At 47.7% G+C, this 22,000-nt stretch overlaps 1 protein-coding gene across 1 annotated transcript in view; it reads left to right on the top strand.

The window, feature by feature from the left end:
- ASH1L (ASH1 like histone lysine methyltransferase) overlaps positions 1–22,000 on the top strand; it is a 67,559-nt gene that overhangs the window by 6,463 nt on the left and 39,096 nt on the right. The window contains 3 exon segments of the mRNA XM_070951365.1: positions 14,035–18,090; positions 18,092–18,136; positions 18,138–18,879. Of these exon segments, the coding sequence (XP_070807466.1) occupies positions 14,035–18,090; positions 18,092–18,136; positions 18,138–18,879 (4,843 nt within the window).

Raw genomic sequence — 22,000 nt, 5'->3', positions numbered from 1 at the left:
ACACACACACACAGGGATGCTAACAACAGTCATAAATGCAAGTCAGTTCCCAAGCGTCTGAATTTTGATCGCATCATCATGGGGATACTGAAACGGTCTTAAGTGTGAAAAACGGCCATAAGTCGCTTTTTTCCAGTGCTGTTGTAACTTTGAACCGTCACTGAATGAAATGTTCTAAGTCGACAACAACCTGTCTCCCTCCTCCCTTTGTCTTGAGTGTTTCTCTTTAAAACCCCATTTGAATGTTGGCTGTGATAGTTCCGTGTTTTGATTTAGACTGACTTGCAATCCAGTTTTTCAGTTCCAAGAATAACCCAACAAAAGGGGTTTTACTCTGTTTTGTAAAACAGCATTTATCTTGTTGGAGTCCTTATAACATGGTATGGTTGGTTGGCATTCTCCCCATATTGCGGGATACAGTACCAGCATCTAAGAAAAATGCTGATTTTCCTGTAAAATTCAGGAGAAAGGTGAGATTTAAATTGACAAATTCTTGATTTTAACCCTTACCTTATGTAGCTCCAGATCTGGGCAATTTATCAGGGTTTGCCGATCAGAAAGGTCCCAATGACGCTTTTTTTTTTTTCTCTTTTCAAATGGCAACTGGACATCTTTGTTTTTCCTTGAAGACCTTTCACTTCTCATCCAAGAAGCTTCTTCAGTTCTTCAGAAGAACTTCAGAAGCTCCTTGGATGAGAAGCGAAAGGTCTTCAAGGAAAAACAAAGACGTCCAGTTGCCTCTTGAGAAAGCACCTTCGAAACCACCTGGATGACTGAGAATCTCCATAGACATTGATCAGAATGGGTTGGCAGTGGTCTCTGCCAGTTGTCTTGGTTTCCAATGGCCTCTGAATCGTCCATCCAGGGTGAGGGGGGGGAACCTCTGCATGCTGTTCAAAACCCTCAGACAATCTTTATTAAATTTATATTCTGCTTTTCTTGCTTATAAACCCTCTGCGTGCCCTGCTGTCCTCATAATCGTTGACGAGCAACGATGCTTCTCCGGCTGCGTGTTGGTTTTCTAAATGCATAAACTGTAGGCCTCGGTGGCAAGGAGGTATGTGGATGTAACCAGAGCAGGTAGGAATTGTAAGAGGAGAAACAAAGTGTAAAGAAGACAGGTGTATCAATTCATTGCGGAGTTGCAAGGAGGGGGGGGTTTGGTAGTTGACTAGCGATACGGATCATTTCTCAAGAGATTCCCAACGCCCGTATTTCAATAAACATTGTATTTTTGAAGGGCAGTGAGAAATTGTCCTGTAGAGGCTGAGTATGCGCGTCCGCGCGTGGCGATATTTAAAACTCTCATTCTGCCCTTTCTCCCAGGTGACATTGGTTCACCTTCAGAATTTGACCTGCGTTTATTCCTGCCTCACCAAAAATCTTCCATGTCTTTGTGGGTTTCAGATGCATCCCTAAACAAGTTTCTGATCGGGTAGAATTTCTCTCTCTCCCTGCTTTCAGTACTCATCCATTTATTCTTGTTAAAGTAATCCCGTCGTGGCGTTTTTCTAATGCCTTCATTCGGGTGCTTAAAATGTTTTTCAAAAGCCCTGCAAAAATGCTTTCGAAATTAATGTTCCCATTGTAAAGATTGAGAACGGAGCTGGAAGAGGACTCGATGTCACGCTGTCCTAAATCATAAAGTTCCTGTGATCCAGGTGTTTTAATTCCAGAACTGAACAATTTGACAAAACGTGCCCACCAGCTTCTTGTGACTCCGATAGTTCCATAACTCATGCCTCTAGCTGATGTTTTGCCATGTAAGCAGGCAGTTTCTAACCTCTGCTGCAGGACGTAACTTTGCTAAAATTAGCAGAATGATTTATGTTCTATACCTGTAACCCCGGGCTATTGTCGGAAGGCAGAAAGTAAAAAAAAAAAAAAATTAAAAACCTCTGGTTCTTCAGCTGTTACAATTTCAGTATCTTAAGTTCCCCCAACCAAAAAGAACCCAATTCATACCTTGTCCTTTAAGAACAGTGACATTAAAATAGAAATTTTGTAGAGAAAGTCTAAATACCTGCACAGTCTCTCTCTCTTTTTTTTTTTTTGTCTCCCGTTCTCTCCCACCCAGTTCTTTCACTCTCTATAAATATTTATGTTGCTTGTCTGTTGAGAGAGGGGTCCATCTTCCTCCCCATTATTTTGTAGAGAGCTATTGTTCCCCAGATGTTCTTGGATAGCTACCACCTGTTATCCCTGGGTATTGTCTGTATTGAGCTATGGCTGCTGCACTTTTTTTCATTGCCATTTTAGAAGCAGAATTGTGTCTTTCTTTTCCCCCTTTCTTTTCTTTTATTTATTTAGTTTGTTTGTCAAGCATCTATGAGAAAACAAGTATAAGTATGAACATAACATATAAGTATAAACAGGTATAAGTATATCCATAAGCAATGAGTACAAATAAATGGGAACGTTGTTCAGAGGGAAGCCTTCTCTAAAATCATGACTGTCAGATCCAAAGCTTAACGGTGTGATTTTTGTTGTTGGTTGGACGTAAATGTGTCTCCTGTATGATGGTTTGGCATGTAAGTTTATTGGAGAGAGAGAGAGGTTTAAGGAATAAAGGGCCTTGTAAGGGAAATTTTTAGGAAAAGTGTGAAGGTGGACATTCTAAATACAAGTGAAGAGACTATTTGAATTGTGGGGTCCTTGGGTCTCTCTGAGCAGGTGTTTTCTTGCAGGTGTTTCATGACCCAACTAGGTAATACCATCAGTGTTAGAAGGTATGGGTTTTGCAGAGGAGGATGAGGGAGGTGGTGACTTTAGTGTCCCTGGTGCTCTCTGAACTTGTAGACATTTCTTTACCCAACTAGATTATATCATCAGTGCTTGCAGACATTTCTTTACCCAACTAGATTATATCATCAATGCTTGCAGACATTTCTTTACCCAACTAGGTTATACCATCAGTGAGATTTGCTGATGATCATGATGTTACCTGGTTGGATAATGAAACATCTGCAAGAAAGCAACCAAATTCAGACAGCACCCAGGACCCCACGTTAGAAACACAAACAATTATTACAACTAGCAGGCTGAGTTTTTTTTTTTTTTTTAAAAAAAGCTTACTCAAAAGAGAAACGAGTAGGAACCAAGCAGGCATTTCAGGGAATCGGTTTGCCAAACAGAAATGCTACAGTTGCTGATGCTGTTGTTTCCTATATACAACTTACCATTATTTGTACGTCTGGTGAGCAGATTTCCAGGGATGCTTCCCAGTAAACATTAGATCAAGATGTTTCCTCCTTTACATCACACTTAGCTGAGGCCTGCTACAATCACAGTTGAAATTTAAAGAGAGGGGGGGAAGTTAAATATATACATATATATTTTAATTTGCAAAGGATGTTCACAGGTAACATTCTGGTCATCACACCCTTCAGTGCTATTTTCAGGATGTTTATTTTCTGTGCGGTGAACCTCCGGGGCAGGGACTTCCCTTTTTCCTCTCCTTGTTATTATTATTTTTTTTTAGAAGTGTTTTATAAGTGAATAAAAGACATAATAAGGAATGTTAACACTCAAGTTGCAGACATTGGTGTTTTGGAGGCGTTCTTGTTACTAAAAGTGAAATTATCTTTTGAGCCTAACATTCAGAATGCTTTTGACTCTTCGTTTTTCGACATAAGTCATCTTCTCAGGGGTTCTCCAAATACATAGGGGGTTATGGGTCTCAGAATTCCCCACCCACATGATGGAGATCGTAATCCCAGCCCAGATGCAAGGCTGACCTGTGCAACACGTCGCTGCAAGGTCCATGCATAAATTGCAAAATGCAGCAGCCTGTAGCCTAAATCGCAAAGGGCCGGAAATGCGGCTTTTAAACCTACAGTGCCAAAGGAGAGAGGGAAAATTATTTTTTAAAAAAGATACCCCCGGGGGCCGAGGATTTTGTCTGACATAATAGGGCAGTAAATTCTCCAATAATTTTGTCGGGAATTATTAAATTTATCCCTAGGGCTTCCTTTTGTATCTATTTGGTTTGTTTGTTTTGCCTGAAGTGGAATTTGCTAATGATGAGCAAGCCTGTGATTGAGCTAAAAGCAGACTAGGGAGTGTGTATGATGCAACAAGAGCTTGGTAGATTTGCATAGATCTCTTTCTCTCTCTCTCTCTCTCAGTTTTGAACTGCGTGTCTTCCCACCTGGAAGGAAGTCAGAAATCATCAAGGGTGGGCATGGAAGGAGCTGGGGGACCATGCAGAACCAGTCCTTACAGAATAACAGAGTTTGGAAGGGACCTCGGAGGTCCTCTAGTCCTGCTCAAGGAGACCCTACCTACACCATTTCAAACAAGTAGTGGCCAATCTCTTCTTAAAAGCCTCCAGTTGATGGAGCACCCCACAACTTCTAGTGGCAAGCTGGTCCTCTTGATTCACTGTTCTCGGGAAGTTTCTCCTTAATTTCCAGGTTGCTTCCCTCCTTGATCAGTTTCCATCCGTTGCTTCTTGTCCTGGCCTTCCCCTCTTCTTTGGGGCAGCCCCTCCAATATTGGAAGACAAGCTGTCATGTCACCCCCTGGTCCTTCTTGCCAGATTTTACATACAAACCTACTTAGAGCAGTTTTTCAAATGCTGCATGGATTATTTGTTTGTTTGGTACATTTGGTCAAATATATGCAGAAAAATCGGGACAGGAATGGGTCCAATTATTATGACTTAAGTTTTATGTCCTTCTCAAGGTGGCCTAATTAGCTCTTTTCCTAATGATCCCCCCATGAAACAATCCTACAAGATGTGTCTGGATACTGATCAGTCTCCCAGTCAGCCAGGAATCTGCCCTGGCTGAGGTCGGGCCTAAACCTGACTTTTCATCGTCTCCGTCCAGCTTCTCCAACCACTCTAGTCAGCCACAAAATTACAACCCCTTTTTACTTCCTCTCCTTCCTGCTTTTTACTACTGGAGATGGCAGCAAACGGCCATAAAACGTGTAATCCCCAAAGCCCGAGGCATTTTTTTTCCAGATGTCACCTACTACAAATTATCCTGCTTTTCCTAATAGTTCTCAACCAAACTCCTCCTCTCCTTCCTTCCTTCCTTCCTTCCTTCCTTCCTTCCTTCCTTCCTTCCTTCCTTCCTTCCTCTTTCTCCCTCTATCTCTTGTCTTCTTTTTTCTTTCTCTTTTCCTTCCTCCCTCCCTCCCTTTCTCTCTGTTTCCTCTCTCCCTCATCTTTTTTTCTTTTTTCCTTCCTTCCTTCTTTTCTCTTTCTCCCTCTCGTCTTCTTTTTCTCTTTTCCTCCCTCCCTCCCTCCCTGTCTCTCTCTCCCTCTCTCCCTTTCTCTCTCCCTCCCCCCCCCATATTTCTAAATTGGAAGCTACCCTGGTTAAGCTTGATTGCAGTTCTGCCCCCCTCCATTCTGATCATGGATGTGACATTGGCTGCTTCGATTTCCTCCCGAGGGACAGAACTTTGTACATCCTCAGGAGGGCTCTCTCGGTGAAAGAGGGCCTTTTGTTTCTCTTTAAACCAGGGCCCCGGAGTAGAAGAAGTTGGGAAAGGAGAGCCAGGGAAAACACCCGGTTCAAACCACAAGACTCAGAAGTTTGCCCTTGGGGGAAACCAGAACAAAACCAAAGTGGCTGGGAATTTATCTCCCATCTGACTCTCGCGCATAATTGCTCACATCTCAAACAACCCTGGCTGGGTTTTTATGACAGTCCCAGATCGCACTGCCTGCTGCCTGCATACCAACGCATCCAACCAAGGCCTCACCATTATCATCATCATCATCATCATCATCATCATCATCATCATCATCATCATTTTAAAGCCTTCTTTGTCTCTGTTAGTAAACGTGCTCAGCCAGCTGCCCTCGGTGGCGTCGCTTCCTTGGGAAATCACGACTCAGGCACCCAACAAGAGAGCAGCAGCGGCCCAGATGAGCAAGCACAGAGCCCGCTGGAATCTTCCACCTATTTATAGCCAAACCCTGCCGACACTGTTCCTAGTCTTGGCAACGCGGTGGAGGGAGACAGCCAACCCCGCGACGCGCTACACAGCTTGTGATTTCCGTCAAAGCAGCCAAACAAGATGGAATCTGCTCTTGTTCTCTCTCTCTCTCTCTCTCTCTCTCTCTCTCTCTCTCTCTCTCTCTCAGCCCCTCGCTTCCCCGAGAAACTGCTGAACGCAGGTGTCTTTCGAGTCCCCGCAACGTCCTTGGATACTGCAGGTGAACTCCGCAGAATGCCTATCCCCCCCTCCTCCTCCTCCTCCCTCCTGCCACCACCGTGGGCCGTCCTTCAGCCTTCCTCGCTATGGAGAAAAACGCCCTGTAAGGATTTCCTTCCGAGCCCACGTTTTTGTGGGATGGCTAACAAAGATCCAACACTTTCATCATTAGGGCGTGTCTACCTGCCTCCCTCTGTCCCCCACCTACAGGGACATCTCAAGGTTAAAAGGAGCAGAGGGTGAAACTGTCCTTCAGCTGAAAGTAGCCGTCTTCTGGAAGGCAGGATAAAAATCAAATAAACGGAACACAGTTTGCAAATGTTCATTTAATGGTCTTCGAAGTCACAACCGAAAAGAGAGACTTACGGCCATTTTTCGCGCCTAACGACCGTTGCAGCATCCCAGCGGTCGTGTGATCGGAGGCTTGACTCATATAACGGTCACGGTGTCCCGAGGGGAGGGTGTCATGTGATCCCCTTTGGTGGCCTTCTGACAAAGCCAATGGGGCAGCCCCGTTCCCTTTAACGACTGTGTCCTTAACACCTGTGGCAAGAAAGGTCGTAAAAACGGGGCAAAAAAAAAAATTCACTTCACTGATGTCTCGCTTAGCAACGGCAATGTTGGGCTGAAACGTTGAGGACTACCTGCACAGACATAAATAAATAAAACAGGCATGGAGAAAGAAACTCAATCTTTTGTTAATCCCGCCTGCCCGTATGACAGCTGTCATCTATTTTGTGGCAGGCATTAAGATAAAAGTTTAATTCCCAGTTGCTTCTTGGGTTGAGGAGATAATTTCTCCTAGATATCATACACAATTCCCCCAAATAATCTTTCGCCTTCCGCCCAACTTTGGCATCTGGAACAGGGCAGGGACGATCCGTCCGGCTGCTGTTTTCTGAGCTGGCCACTCTTTGAGAAAGAGCAGAGGTGTTTGGAGCCCGCCCTCTTCAATTTTCACAGCAGTCGCTAAAACCTCGGAATGATTTGCTTGTTTGCCTGTCAATTCCTAATCGATCTTTTCTCCATTTATCTTTTCTGATCTGTATTTGGAAAGGTAACTCAGTGAGTCATTTTACCTTAATGACAGGCATGGGAAGAGGTTTTTTGTAAAGTTGACCCCCCCCCCCCCCCCCAGCAAGGTTTAGGTTCTGGAACTGGATGATGGGGCCTCACCAGAACTCAATTTGGGATTAAAAGGGTCCTAAACAGAGCAAAGGTAAAGATAAAGGTTCCCCTTGCACATATGTGCTAGTTGTTCCCGACTCTAGGGGTGGCTCAGTGGCTAAGACGCTGAGCTTGCCAATCGAAAGGCCGGCAGTTCAGCGGTTCGAATCCCTAGTGCCGCGTATAACGGGGTGTCCCAGCTTCTGCCATCCTCGCAGTTCGAAAGCACGTAAAAAATGCAAGTAGAAAAATAGGGACCACCTCTGGTGGGAAGGGAACAGCGTTCCGTGCGCCTTTGGCGTTGAGTCATGCCGGCCACATGACCACGGAGACGTGTTCGGACAGCGCTGGCTCTTCGGTTTTGAAACGGAGATGAGCACCGCCCCCTAGAGTCGGGAACGACTAGCACATATGTGCGAGGGGAACCTTTTTACCTTTAAACAGAGCAAGCATTCCAGTGTAGCCACTGAAAAGAAAGACTGGCTTTCAAGCTTCGGGAGAAGTTGCACCTCAGCTCACTTGGGGTTTGGTGGGTGGGTTAGGATCTGGCTGTTGAGGGGGCAGCTGACAAGTTGCAGCCAGGCTGAGACCGCATCCTAAGTGCTTTGCCGATTAGAAAGGTTAGAATTTGAAAAGATGAGACAGGTGTCTGTCAACCTCTTCTCCAAAGCAGCAGAAGGCAGGACAAGGAGCAACGGATGGAAACTAATCATTACTTTCCACCCGTTTTCCTGACTGTGAGAACAATTAATCAGCGGAACGACTTACCTCCAGAAGTTGTGGGTGCTCCCAGCCCTGGAGATTTTTAAGAAGAGATCGGACAACCATTGATTTGAAATGGGACAAGTTTCGTCCTTGACCAAGGGGTCAGACTAGAAGACCTCCAAGATCCCTTCCAACTCTGTTATTCTGTTATATGAACTTTAAAAGGAGGAGAGATAATGCAATGTATTCATAACTACTAAGAAGAACATTGGAAGTCATTTCTTTATTTTTATTTTATTTTTTTCTACCGGCACTGTCTTTTTCACTTCTTTCACTTCTTTTCCTTAAGTGACCTCCTGAATGCTTAGAGGCTTTAATAATAATAATAACCCAAGAAAATGGTGTATGCAGGTCCCACCTTTCTCACATGCAACTCTACCCCCCCCCCACCCCAACCCCCAACCCCGTTTCTACCTGCTGATTTTTGACAGGGGTCCTCCAGTGAGTTGCTGGTAACTTTCATAGGAAGGCCAGGTTCTAATTTTCGAGAGAGGTTGCCATGCCAATGACGGCTAAGGCCGCCTTCCTCTTCTCCACCCAACCGCAACAAGAGGAAGTAAAATATAATACCTTCTCCCCGTGATACCCCCCCCCCCCTTCTGAAGTTTGGAAGGAGAAAAATACAGGAGCGAATACAGCTGGTGGCTGGTTAGAAGAATTTTATTATTATTATTATTATTATTATTATTATTATTATTATTATTATTATTATTATTATTTAAAAAACCCACCAAACCAGCTCTGTAGTGCCATCAGAGTCCTGTTTTGACCCTTGAGAGGACACCTCGCTGGACCAGGCCAGGAAGTCCAGCTTGAAACGTGTTCCTTCGGCCATGTAAGGGAGCCCCCGGAGCACGCCAGGGTGCCTATTTTGGGAACGCTCACGGCTCCGGTGCCACAGCCTGCCGCTGCCTCTTCAACTGCTGGCTCCTTCTCCTTGAGGCAAAGCAAGTAGCATCACAGCCCTTGTAGGTTTCTGATGAAAATTTGCACCGGGGAGCAGCTGCCACCACGCCAAGCTCGGCTGGATGCCAGTCTCACCTCCTTCCTTCCCTCCCTCTCTTTCTTTCCTTCTCCCCTGCTACAAAACCTCTCCGGTGCCAAAAGCTTTCAAAGTAAACAACCGAGCGAGGCATCTTACCTCTTGTCTGTCACAGCGGGGCCTAGAGTTTTGCAACGGAGCCTCTCTGGGATTTTTGAGCGAGACGAGAAAGGAAGCTTCAAGAAGAGGCCAGAACACTCCACTCCTTTGGGGGCTTGGGGAGGGAAATGGTGTGATGTGATGAAGCTGCGGGGCGCCTTTTGACAGCCCACCCACCCCTCCTTCCCCACCCCTTGTTTGAAGGGTGCCTCTTGAAAAGCTGGTGCTTTCTCAAGGAAAAAAAAAACAAAAACAGGTGTTTCCAGAAAGGCTTATCTCTGTGGGCCTGTTGTAATGCAAAGATTGCAATGCAATTGAAAGCTCTTTTGAAGGTTGGGGCAGTCAGGTCACCTGTGGCTGGTAAGCAAGATCTGGAATGAGAGATGTGAGGCTTGAAACACTTGATATTTAGATCTCAGTGGCTAAGACGCCGAGAACGTTCGAATCCCACGTGCCGCGTAACGGGGTGAGCTCCCATGACTTGTCCCGGCTTCTGCCAACCTAGCAGTTCGAAAGCAGGTAAAAAATGCAAGTAGAAAAATAGGGACCACCTTTGGTGGGAAGGGAACAATGTTTTCCGTGCGCCTTTGGCGTTGAGTCATCCCGGCCACAGGACCACGGAGACGTCTGGCTCTTTGGCTTTGAAATGGAGATGAGCAGCGCCCCCTAGAGTCAGGAACAACTAGCACATATGTGCGAGGGGAACCTTTACCTTTATCTAAACGTAGCTATCTAGATTTCCTGAAGTTGCCTTTCCTGCTCTAAATAGTAGCTGCCGTTCTTGAGCTGGTGTGGGACTCTGTCCCCCTCCTTACGTGCTGGAACTCAAGAGAGGCCTGTCCAGCTTGCAGGTAAATGTTTCTGATTTGGAAAGGAAGGGGACCTTGGAGGTCTTCTAGTCCAACCCTCTGCCAGTGCCAGGATTCCTTATTCGGGTAATCCTCGATTTAAAACAGTTCATTCAGTGACCGTTGGAAGTGACTACATCACTGAAGAAAGTGATCGCACTGACGACCGTTGCAGCATCCCCACAGTCACGCGATCAAAATTCAGACGCTTGGCCATCGATACATACTTACGACGGCCCAGTGTGCCGGGGCATGTGACCTTCTGACCAGCCCAGTCAACAGGCAAGCCAGATTCGCTTAACAACTACAGCTTGATTCTCTTTAACAAGAGAAGGTTGCAAACCTGGGTCAAAACATACTTAGCAACCGTCTCGCTTAGCACAGAAATTTTGGGCTCTATTGTGGTCGTAAATCAAGGACTTATCTGTATCATCCCAAACAAATGGTGGTGCAATCTTTTCTTGGAAACCTCCAGGGTTGGAGCACCCACAAACTTCTGGTGGCAAGCAGTTCCACTGGTTAATTGTTCTCACTGTCAGGAAATTTCTCCTTAGTCCCAGGTTGCTTCTCTCCTTGGTTAGTTTCCATCCGCTGCCTTCAGGGGCTTTGGAGAATAGGCCGACCCCCTCTTCTTTGGGGCAGCCCCCTCTCCCCCCCAAATATTGGAACCCTGCTATCATGTTTCCCCTTAGTCCTTCCTTTTCGTTAGGCTACCTAGGGGATTCCCAAGATGACTGCCTGTCTACCCCAATCACCCATCTTTTAAAATATTAAAATATTTTAAACCCCACAAATATCAATAGATCGACCTAAAACCCAAGTGATTGTTTTGTTTTGCCTTTTTCTTTTTCTTAATTTCCCTTCAAACCGCTTGTTGTTGTGGGTTCAGTTCCCACATCTGTGTTTTTTAACCTAAAGCAGGCGGTCACATTCTCGTGGTGTGGCCGTTTTTTTTTTTTTTTTTTGGTTTGTTTTATTTCCTGTTTGCTTATTATTGCTTGGTTTTCTTCCTTTGAAACATTTTCTGAAGCGTCGATATGATTGTTTGGATTATCCGTTTAGGTCTCCTTTTGCAAACAATATGTATGTGGGTTTTTTTTAAAAAAAAAAATTAAAAAAAAAATCAGATCGTGCATTTGGCATTTTGAGCTGGGTGTCTGTCCTTTCTCCTACCCTTGACCTTTTCTAGAAAAATCAGAATAAAACAAAATCACAAAGGCCATCACACTGTTTTTTTTTTGTTTTTTTTTTAATTTGATTTATATGCCGCCCTTCTCCGGAGACTCAGGGCGGCTTACAATGCGTTAAGCAATAGCCTTCATCCTTTTGTATATTTTATACAAAGTCAGCTTATTGCCCCCACAAACTGGGTCCTCATTTCACCTACCTTAGAAAGGATGGAAGGCTGAGTCAACCTTGAGCCTTGGAGAGATTCGAACCAGCAGAAATTGCAGGCAGCTGTGTTAATAACAGGGTGCACTAAACCCCTGTACTATCAAGGCACTGTTATATCTTGTATCTGGGACCGGCTTTCCAGAGTGGCTTACCTTTTTAGAAGTGAGGTGCGTAGCTAACACAAAAAAGCCCTTTTTCTCTTGTCTCCAAATTCAGAACTTTCTAGTCCAGGGGTCAGCAACCTGCGGCTCTGGAGCCGCATGTGGCTCTTTCCCCCCTCTGCTGCGGCTCCTTGTCACTCAAAATATGCGTCACGACCGCCAATGTGTGACACCCTCTGGCACACGATTTATTGAGCTTTTCAACCCCCGGTAGGCCAACCATGGATAAATCCAAGAGAAGAAATGTTTAATTCAACTACCTATGCTAGTTTTGTGGCCGCTCAAGAAATAAGTCAGGCACGGGGAAGGGTTTTGTGGCTCCCGGTGTTTTCTTTTCTGTGGGAAACGGGTCCAAATGGCTCTTTGAGTGTTTAAGGTTGCAGACCCCTGTTCTAGTCCTTGACTTACGACCACAATTGAGCCCAAAACGTCTATTGTTAAGCAAGAAGTTTGTTAAGTGAGTTTGGCCCCATTTTACGACCTTCCTTGCCACTGTTGTTAAGGGAAGCACCGCAGTTGCTAGCCAGTTAGTAACCTGGTTGTTAAGCGAGCCTGGCTTCTGACTTTGCTTGTCAGAAGGTCGCAGAAGGGGATCATGTGACCTCCGGGACACTGCAACCGTCGTAAGTATGAGTCAGTTACCAAGCACCTGAAGTCTGATCACAGGATCGTGGGGAATGCTGCACAGGCCGTAACTGTGGAAAAATGGCCATAAGTCCCTTTTTTTTCCCAGTGCCATTGTAACTTTGGACAGTCACTAAATGAACTGTTGTAAGTCCAGGACTACCTGTACCTCTCAGACCTTTAGGTGTCTTCACACATTTGGTAGGCATCTGTTGAAAACACGTTTCTTTCTCCAAGATGTTATTTTGGTTTCTGCGCTGGTTGTTTGCTTATGTTCTCTGCGGTTGCAACTGATTGCTTTATCATTTGTTGTAAGGCTTTTGAGAAATAAATATTTTGAGTAAATAAAAAACAAACTTCCTCTGCTAGCCACTTGTTTTGATTCCCTAGCCTAGCCCATCTCTGTCTCTCTCTCTCTCTTTCTCTCTCTCCCTCTCTCTCCCCCTCTGTCTCTTTCTCTCTCTCTCTCCATCTCTGTCTGTCTCTTTCTCTCTCTCTCTCTCTCTCTCTCTCTCCCTCTCCCCCTCTGTCTCTTTTTTTTTCTCTCTCTCTCTGTCTCTTTCACTCTCTCTCCGTCTCTTTCTTTCTCTTTCTCTCTCTCTGTCTCTGTCTCTTTCTCTCCCTCTCCTTCTGTCTTTTTCTCTCTCTCTCTGTCTCTTTCTCTCCCTCTCCTTCTCTCTCTCTCTCTCTCTCTCCCTCCCTCCCTTCCTCTCTCTCTCTCTCTCCCCCATCTACCTAGCTAGCTATGGTTCTTTAGTCAGTTTACTTGCTCCATTTTGCTTCATCTTTCTACCAGCATGTGAGATTAAGCCTTGTAGCTCATTGTAGAGCATTTATGGCACGGCTCCAGTAAGCGTGTGTGTGTGTGTGTGTGTGTTTTATGGGCTTCCTTTCCTCCCCTAATTATGCCTCCTTGCCTACACTAAATTATGTCTCTAGTTAAATAGTCAGGTCTTTCTTTCTTTTTTCTTTTTTCCCTTCTGTTCTGGAAATCCCCCAGCATGCTCAAGGACCTACGAATGAAATATTAATTAGCAACCTGGGATAAATGAGGGAATTCCTTTCAGTCAGGAATTGGACGTATAGATGTGTTTTTAAATAGGAAGAGATCTTTGGAAAGAAGGAGAAAACCTAAGCATTGGGGAGAAAATTTTCAAGTATCTCCTTTTCCAAATTCCTTATAGCCCCATCCAGCAACTAGTTTTGCAAGTTGAGGGCATACGATCGCCCTCCTCCTTGTTTTTCCTTCAAAGTAGTAAGGAATCCAAAGGGACGTGGTGGCTCAGTGGCTAAGACGCTGAGCTTGTCGATCGAAAGGTCGACAGTTCAGTGGTTCGGATCCCTAGTGCTGCATAACGGGGTGAGCTTAAAGTTTTTGTCTTAAAAAATAAAAAACTTATCTTCTGTCACCGTGAGTCTTTTTTCCCCCTTTGCTTTCAGTCCCTGTGTCCGCGGAGATTGTCAGTCATCCAGGTCATGGTTACCTCAAAGGTGCTTTTTCAAAAGGCAACCGGACTTTGTTGGGTGTTCCCCCCTCCCCTCTTTATCTTGTCCACGCTGTTCAGTCTTAAAATATTTGTGAGCAAGACTTGGGTTCACATTGTCAATAATGTGGTTTGTGAATATGTTTTTTCTAAAAAAAATCTAATCCCGGCATACCGGGATTTTCCAGTCTGCAGTATTATTCAGTTTTGATAACAAGTACACTTTTCTCCACAGCATGGATGCTTTAAAGTATTTTTTTTATTTTATTTTGTAGGACCCCTCGAAGCTGTACAAGAAAAGCGGAGAGGCTGGCCCAGCAACGGTGGAAAGCTTGCTTGCTGAGAGCAGAGCCAGAGCCAGCAGCCCAGCTTTGAAGAAGCTTTCCCCGCTGCGTTCAGAAGGGCTGGAGTACGTGAAATCAGCATTCTCCGCTCCCATCGGCGGCCGCGATCCCGACTTGAAAGAGAGAGCCCAGGTCAACGGACCCCCGACGGTAACGGAGAAACTGGCCCAGCTGATCTCAACCTGCCCTCCGGCAAAGTCTTCCAAACCAAAGCAGAAGAAGCTGCCCATGACGGTCGTGTCCGGATTTGCTAAGGATTCCGGAAAGAAGCTGCCGACGGCTGGGGCCACTGCGGCTACTGCGACCAAGGACTTCCTGAAGAAACCAATTTCAGGTAGCTCCCTCAGCCTCGACTTGGGCAACAAGGAGTTTGCCAAGAAAGCACCAGGAGCTGGAGGCAGTTCCGGGGGTTTAATTAGCAAGGAAAACGGGAGCAAAAAACAGCCAGGGTCCTGTCCAAGCATGTCTGGGCTCACCAACAAAGACTATGAGAAAAGGCCATCCGTTCTTAGCTCTCCGGTCGGACTGGTCAGCAAGGAAGGCGGAAAGAAACCACTGCTTGTGACAAGCATGGCACCATCTGGAATGGCCAGCAAAGACTGTGGCAAAAGGCTGCAGATGGGGACCAGCAGTCCCATCGGATTGGTCAACAGGGATCCCGGGAAAAAATCCCTCAGCATGGTCAGTCCGCCCGGATTGATTCATAAAGACTCACTGAAGAAGCTTCCGTTACCTGGAAACACGGTTGGATTATTTAATAAGGACGTTGCAAAGAGACACCTGGGGTCCGATGGTCCGGTCGGATCGGTCAGCAAGGACTCGGCGAAGAAGCCGCAGAGTTTTGGGACCTCGAGCGGATCGATTAACAAAGAGTCCGGAAAGAAGCCATCAGCAGCCGGTCCCCTAATTGGGTTGATGGCAAAAGAGTCCGGCAAGAAACACATGGGGGTGGGCATTCTCGCCTCTCTGACTTCGAAGGACTCTGGGAAGAAATCGATGGGGAGCCCCAATTTGGTGGGCTTAGCCAGCAAAGACTTGGGGGTGCTGAAAGCCGACACCGCTAACCTTCCGGCAGAGCCCTACAAGCGGTGTTGTGGCAGCAGCTCGGCCCCTCTGGAAAGCCACGTGCCCGCTGGGCTTCTGAAGGACGGGGCTGGGGGCAGTAAACCATTTGAAAAGCACCTGGTGAGACAAAGCAAAGACAGCCTCCCGGAAAAGTTGCCGTCCCAACGAGAAGTTTCCAGCGGAGGCAAAGACGGGGCCTGCAGTCAGCAGGAGATCTCCCCCAGCGAAAGGGGCCCATCCGAATCCTCAAAGCAAGAGAAACATCTCCCGGTGTATTGCACTTCTCCTGAATTTAGGACCGCCGGAGGCGCTTCAGAGATCTCGACCGCCAAGTCTCCGTTTAGTGCTGTAGGGGAGGGGGGCCTTCCCTCCCCTTCGCCAACTGCCTCGGTCGCTACTCTAACCCATAGCCCCCCAATGGCACTATCTCAGGTCCCTTCCAACCCGTTACATTCAAACCACATGCCGGATCTCTTAGACAGCCTGTCCGAACAGAGCAGCAAGACACCATCTGCCTCCGACGGCGCCCGCTCTGGTATGAACAGGCCGGGGAATCCCGGCTTGTACGCGACCAGCAAAGGGGTCGTTCGAGAGTTGAGCAATCCCAATTCAGTCTGCACGGAGGAATCGAAACTGGGTCTAGCCTCAGGCAAGAAAGCCAGCCTGGTCAGCGAAAGCAACCTCCATGCTTCCATCGCCCCTTCGGTGGTCAGCTTCTCCAGCTTGTTCAACAACAAGCCCTTTCTAAAGATGGGGTCCATGAGCTCCTTAGGGAAACCGAGGCAAGGCCTGGAGATCCTGAGGGGGAGCAGTAGCGCCGATTCCCAGGGCAAGGCCTTCAAGAAACGGAAAGGGAGGAAACCCCGTTGGACGAAAGCCTGCCGGTCTCCCAAAGAGCTCGAGTTAGAGAGGCCCGAGCTTTTAAAAAATGTCTCTTGTGGCCCACTGTCCAGCAGCAGCAGCAGCAGCCTGGACCAGGCCAAGCTCTTTGAAAGCACGGGCCCCCCGCCCGCCTTCGCCGAACACGACTTCCTGAAACGCCATTTGCCCAAGCTGAGCAAAAGCAGCAGCCTGCAGTCCCTCTCTCTGCTGGGCAGCGTGGAGAAGGAATCAGGGAAGTTCTACAGCACCCACATGCCAACGTCCGTGAGCTGCCTGTCGGACGATTTGTTCCCCGACATGTACAAGTCCAAACGGAACCGGTCAAAATCCAAGGAGATGCCCCAGTTGGAAGGGCCACCCAAACGGGCCTTGAAAATCCCCGCCTCCAAAGTCTTCTCGGTGCAGTCCAAGGAAGAGCAGGAACCCCCCGTCTTGCACCCAGAAGTGGAGATCCCTTCCCTCCGCCAGAGCCTCGCTGGGCAAGCTTTCCCGAAGAAGCGGGGCCGTCCGAAACGGCAGATCCGCTTGGGGATCAAGATGAAGCCGCCCATCCTCTCCGTCGCCCCTTTTGTCACTCCCGAAAAGGCGGACAAGACGGAAGACACCATGGACCAACCACCGCTACCACCGCCGAGCGGGGACTTTTTCGAAAGCCGCAGCCAGCTCAGCAACACCGAAGACAACGGAGACTCGAGCGCCGGCAGCGCCAGCGATCCAGAAGGCGAACCAGAGCACAAGGAAGTCAAACGTAGCAACGGTCAGCTGGTGAAAACCATCATTCGGAAAATCAACAAGATGAAGACCCTCAAGAGGAAGAAGATCCTGAACCAAATCCTCTCCTCTTCCTCGACGGAGTCCAGTAAGGGGAAAGTCCAATCCAAAGCCCACACTAGCGTCTCCAGCTTGGCGGCCACCTTCAGCACCAAACTGGGCCAGCAGATCAACGTCAGCAAGAAAGGAACTATCTACATAGGAAAGAGACGGGGCAGGAAGCCCAAAGCCAGCTTGACCAGCCTTCTGGCGGCTGGTTCGAGTTTTGCCGTCCTGGAGAAATCAAGCCAACAGGCCAGCGGAGGGATGCTGGGACAAACAGGCGCCCCCTTGCTCCCATCTGGCCCCAGTGGCAACCCCGAGGTTCTTCCGTCCCCCGTTTGCTCACAGTCGTCGGGCACCAGCGGAGGACAGAGCCCCATCAGCAGCGACATGAGCTTTGTGGAGCCCAACTCGGTGCCCTGTTTCCACCTGCACAGCCGACAAGGGAGCGTGGTTCAGACCTTGGCGATGAGGAAGGCCTCGCGGGCCAGGAGGAGGCTCTCTCCCCCTACACTGCTCCCCAACTCCCCTTCCCACATGAGCGAGTTGGGCTCCCTGAAGGAAGCCACCCCGTCCCCCATCAGCGAGTCCCACAGCGACGAGACCGTGCCCAGCGACAGCGGCATCGGCACCGATAACAACAGTACGTCGGACCGGGCGGAGAAGTTCTGTGGGCCGAAAAAGCGCCGGCACTCCTTCGAACACGTCTCTCTGGTGGCCCCCGAGGCCTCGGCCGTTCTGAGCAGCCTGAAGGAGAAACACAAGCATAAGTGCAAGCGCCGCGGCCACGACTACCTGGCCTACGACAAACTGAAGCGGCCCAAGCGCAAGCGGAAGAAGAAGTTCCCGCAGCTGCGGGGCAGGCAGGACCCCGATTTCCTGGCAGAGCTGGAGGAGCTGATCAGCCGGCTGAGCGAAATCCGCATCACGCACCGCAGCCACCATTTCATCCCCCGGGACCTGTTGCCCACCATCTTCCGTATCAACTTCAACAGCATCTACAGCCACCCCAGCTTCTCCCTGGACCCTTTGCACTACATCCGCAAGCCGGATTTGAAGAAAAAGCGGGGGCGCCCTCCCAAAATGCGGGAAGCCATGGCTGAGATGCCCTTCATGCACGGTCTCAGTTTCCCGCTTTCCGGTACCGGATTCTACCCTTCCTACGGCATGCCTTATTCTCCTTCGCCCCTGGCGGCACCCATCGGCCTGGGCTATTACGGACGCTACCCCCCCCACCCTTTACCCTCCTCCCCCCTCCCCTTCGTTCACCACCCCCGCTTCCTCCCCCCTCTTACATGCACGCCGGCCACCTGCTCCTCAACCCCGCCAAGTACCACAAGAAGAAACACAAGCTGTTGCGCCAGGAGGCTTTCCTGACCGCCAGCCGGGCCCCGCTTCTCTCCATGAGCACCTACCACCCCAGCGTCCCGCCCGAGATGGCCTACAGCTGGATGCTGGAGCACAAACACCGTCACCGTCACAAACACCGGGAACACCGCTCCTCGGAGCAGTCGCCGGTCTCCCTCGAGTCCTTGGCGCCCGCCGGCTCTTCTTCGCGGACGGTCTTGGAGTCCCTGAAGCGCTACCGGTTCGGCAAGGAAGCCGTGGGCGAGAGGTACAAGCATAAGGAGAAACATCGCTGCCACATGACTTGCCCGCACCTCTCACCCCCCAAGGGGCTTCTGGGGCGAGAGGAGCAGTGGTCCCGGCGGGAGACTGCCGAAAACGGGCCCCGGACTTTGGGATTACAGACCCCTTTGCAGATAGACTGCTCCGATTCTCCTCCCAACCTCCCGCTGGGGAGGTTCACTCCGAGTTCCGAGCCGGCCAGTAGCGATGAACACACCAATCTGTTTACCAGTGCAATAGGCAGTTGCCGCTCCATGGGTTCGGCCGGCGGCCGTAAGAAACTGTCCGAGGGCTCTGGACTTTTCAGCCCCCAAGAAGGATCGCTCGGCCGACCCCTCCGGAAGGAGACCTTGCCTCCGATCGAGAAGGTCGTGCAGGGGGTTTCAGGTAAGCGACCGCTTTTCCCACCCCTGCCTTGAAGAAGTGGAATAAGAGCCCACTTTCTGAATGGATTTCTTGGAGTTAGGTGGCTTTTCCCAGAATTGTCGGTCGGTTGGGATTGAACTGAGAGGGTCCTTGGTGCTCTTTGAGCTCAGTTGTTTCATGACCAAACTAGATAATATCATCAGTGCTGGAAGGGACTGAGGTTTGCGGAGGAGGGAGGGAGGGAAGGACGGAAGAGGAAGGACGGAAGGGAAAGAACAGGAAGGGAAGGAAGGAAGGAAAAGGGGAGGGAAGAAAGAAAGGAAAGGAAGGAAGGAAAGGGAAAAGAAGAGAAGGGAAGGAAGGAAGGGCCCCTGCTCAAGAGGCCCTCAAGAGATTGGACAAATGGTTGTCCAATCTCTTCTTCAAAACCCAGTGATGAGGAAGGAAGGAAGGAAGGAAGGAAGGAAGTGGAAGGAAAGGGAAAAGAAGGGAAGGGAGGAAAGGAAGGGAAGGGAGAAAAGAAATAAAGGGAAAGAAGGAAGGAAAGGGACAGGAAAGACAGAAAGGGAAGGAAGGAAGGGGAAGGGAGGGAAGGAAGGAAGGGGAAGGGAAGGAAGGAAAGGGAAAAGAAGGGAATAAAGGAAGGGAAGGGAGGAAAGAAAAAAGGAAAGAAAAAGAAAGGGAAGGAAGGAAAGGGACAGAGGAAAGACAGAAAGGGAAGGGAGGGAGGGAGGAAAGAAAGAAAAGGAAGGAAAAGGGAAGGAAGAGCCCCTGCTCAGCAGGAGATCCTCTCCCATTCTAGACAAATGGTTGTGCAATCACGTCTTCAAAACCAGTGCTGAAGCACCCACAACTTCTAGAGGCAACTCGTTCTCACCGATAGGAAATTTCCTTAATTCTAGGTTGCTTCTCTCCTGCGTTGGGGTGCTTTGGAAAACAGGTTGATTTCCCCCCCCCCTCTTTGGGGGCATCCCCTCAGATGTTATAACACTGCTATCATGTGTCGTCGTCCCCCAGTCCTCTTCCCCAATTCCTGCAGCCGTTTTTGATGCGTTTTAGCCCCCTAATCGTCTTCCTTGCTCTTCTCCGCACTAGCATAAAAAGATTGGCACCTTAGCCCCCTTCTTCTCTAGCGTGCCTCTTCTTCGGTGGGCCCGTCCCACAAGGCTCAGTCACCGTGCTGGCACGTTCGGTTGAAGGAGGAGAAGGGCGCTTCCTGTCTTGGCTGTTGAGGGATCAAATCTTGGCGGCTGAGCGTTTTAATGGCACCTAAAAAAAAAATTGACCCCAGTTTCCTTGGCAGTTGAGTCATTCAGCTTTGCAATCTTACCATCTCTTCCTTTGCTGGTTATTATTTTTTTTTTAATTATTTTATTTTATTTTCCAGAGAACTTTCTGGTTTGGCAGGCTGAGCTACTTTAGTTGTTGTTGTTGTTATTAATTTTTATTCGTTAAACATGAAACTCAGTCAACTGAACATTTAAAAATGCATCACAAATACCATTGACTGGTACTGATGGTTGATGCGGGTTGCTGCCAGCATCCTAAGTATCCACCAAGTATCTTCTTAAAATATATGATGTTCCGAATGGAATGGAATGGAATGGAATGGAATGGAATGGAATGGAATGGAATAGAATAATAGAATAGAATAGAATAGAATAGAATAGAATAGAATAGAATAGAATAGAATAGAATAGAATAGGATTTGGAATGGAATGGAATGGAATGGAATGGAGCAGTTTTTTCCAGTTCTGCTGGTGTTATTGCAGGAAGCTGCAATTTCTTGATGCGTTTTGTAAAATTCTTGGACATGGTACCAAGTGCCCCGATGACAATGGGTATCACGGTTAAATGTTTCATCCATAGCTGTGTAGTTTCGATGGCCAGGTTGCAATATTTCGTGATTTTTTTCCAGTTCTGTTTCTTCGACTCTGGCGTAGTATTATTATTATTATTATTATTTACTTTATTCATTAAACATGAAACTCAGTCAACTGAACATTCAAAAATGCATCACAAATACCATTGACTGGTACTGATGGTTGATATGGGTTGCTGCCAGCATCCTAGGTATCTACCAAGTACCTTCTTCAAATATACGATGTTCCGATGGTCGCGATATTTCTTGGTTTTTTTCTAGTTCTTTTTCTTCGACTCTGGCATCTCCTGGTATTATTATTATTATTATTATTATTATTATTATTATTATTATTATTATTATTATTTATTGGTTAATCTTTAGTGAGATTCACAGCCTTTGAGGCTGGTTAATAGCTCAGCAGCTCGAGTCCTAACCAAGGACCTAGGAACTGTTAAGGTATCTTCGGAGGATGTCAGCTGTTCCGAGTAAGGTGGTTTTTTGTAGAGTCAAAATGTTCAAGTCCGGCAAATTTAGAATTTCTAAATAGCGGGGTAGCCCTTTATTATTATTATTATTATTATTATTATTATTATTATTATTATTATTATTTATTTACTTTATTCATTAAACATGAAACTCAGTCAACTGAGATGATGATGATGATGATGATGATGATGATGATGATGATGATGATGATGATTAAAATGCAGGCCATTTGGCCACTAGAGCCATGCCTCAGTGGGTCTACTCATTAGATCCACGGATCCCTTTCTGACCCCTTTTTTGCTCACGTTTCCATTAGAAAAAAGGCTGGCCAGATTTATTGGGGGGTGGGAGGGGTGCTATAACTTTTCACAACGATGCCTTGATGTGTTGTCATAAATCTCTGCGTGCCAAGGGCTGGCTCTTTCCTTTCTCTCATTTTTTTTTTTTTTTGTCCTACAGCCACCTCTGTGGAATTGGCCAGCCTCGCTCCAGTTAGGATGACGCCCTTTTTTTTTTTTAATAAAGAATAAAAAATGGAAACCCAGCTAGCATTCCTTGCTTGCAGCCTTCGTTCATTCCTCCTTGTGGCTAGATCCAGGCTCGTGCACGAAGGACGGCTGTGCAAATAAATTAAATATCTCCCACGCTCTCCCCCCCCCCCCTCTCTCTCATACGCACATGCACCCCTGCTCCGTTATTGCAGACCGTGAATATCCCCATTGGGTCAAATGGGGGGGGGGGGTGGAAGGAAGGGGGAAGGGAATAGAGAAAACAGGTTGCCTTGGTTTAGTT

Source organism: Pituophis catenifer, unplaced genomic scaffold (assembly GCF_029215685.1).
Source record: "Pituophis catenifer annectens isolate HBS135680 unplaced genomic scaffold, rPitCat1.0.hap2 SCAF_10, whole genome shotgun sequence".
In the NCBI taxonomy this organism is placed as follows: Eukaryota; Metazoa; Chordata; class Lepidosauria; order Squamata; family Colubridae; genus Pituophis; species Pituophis catenifer.
Note: the sequence above shows the minus strand (reverse complement) of the source record. Positions and strands in the feature narration are given on the sequence as shown.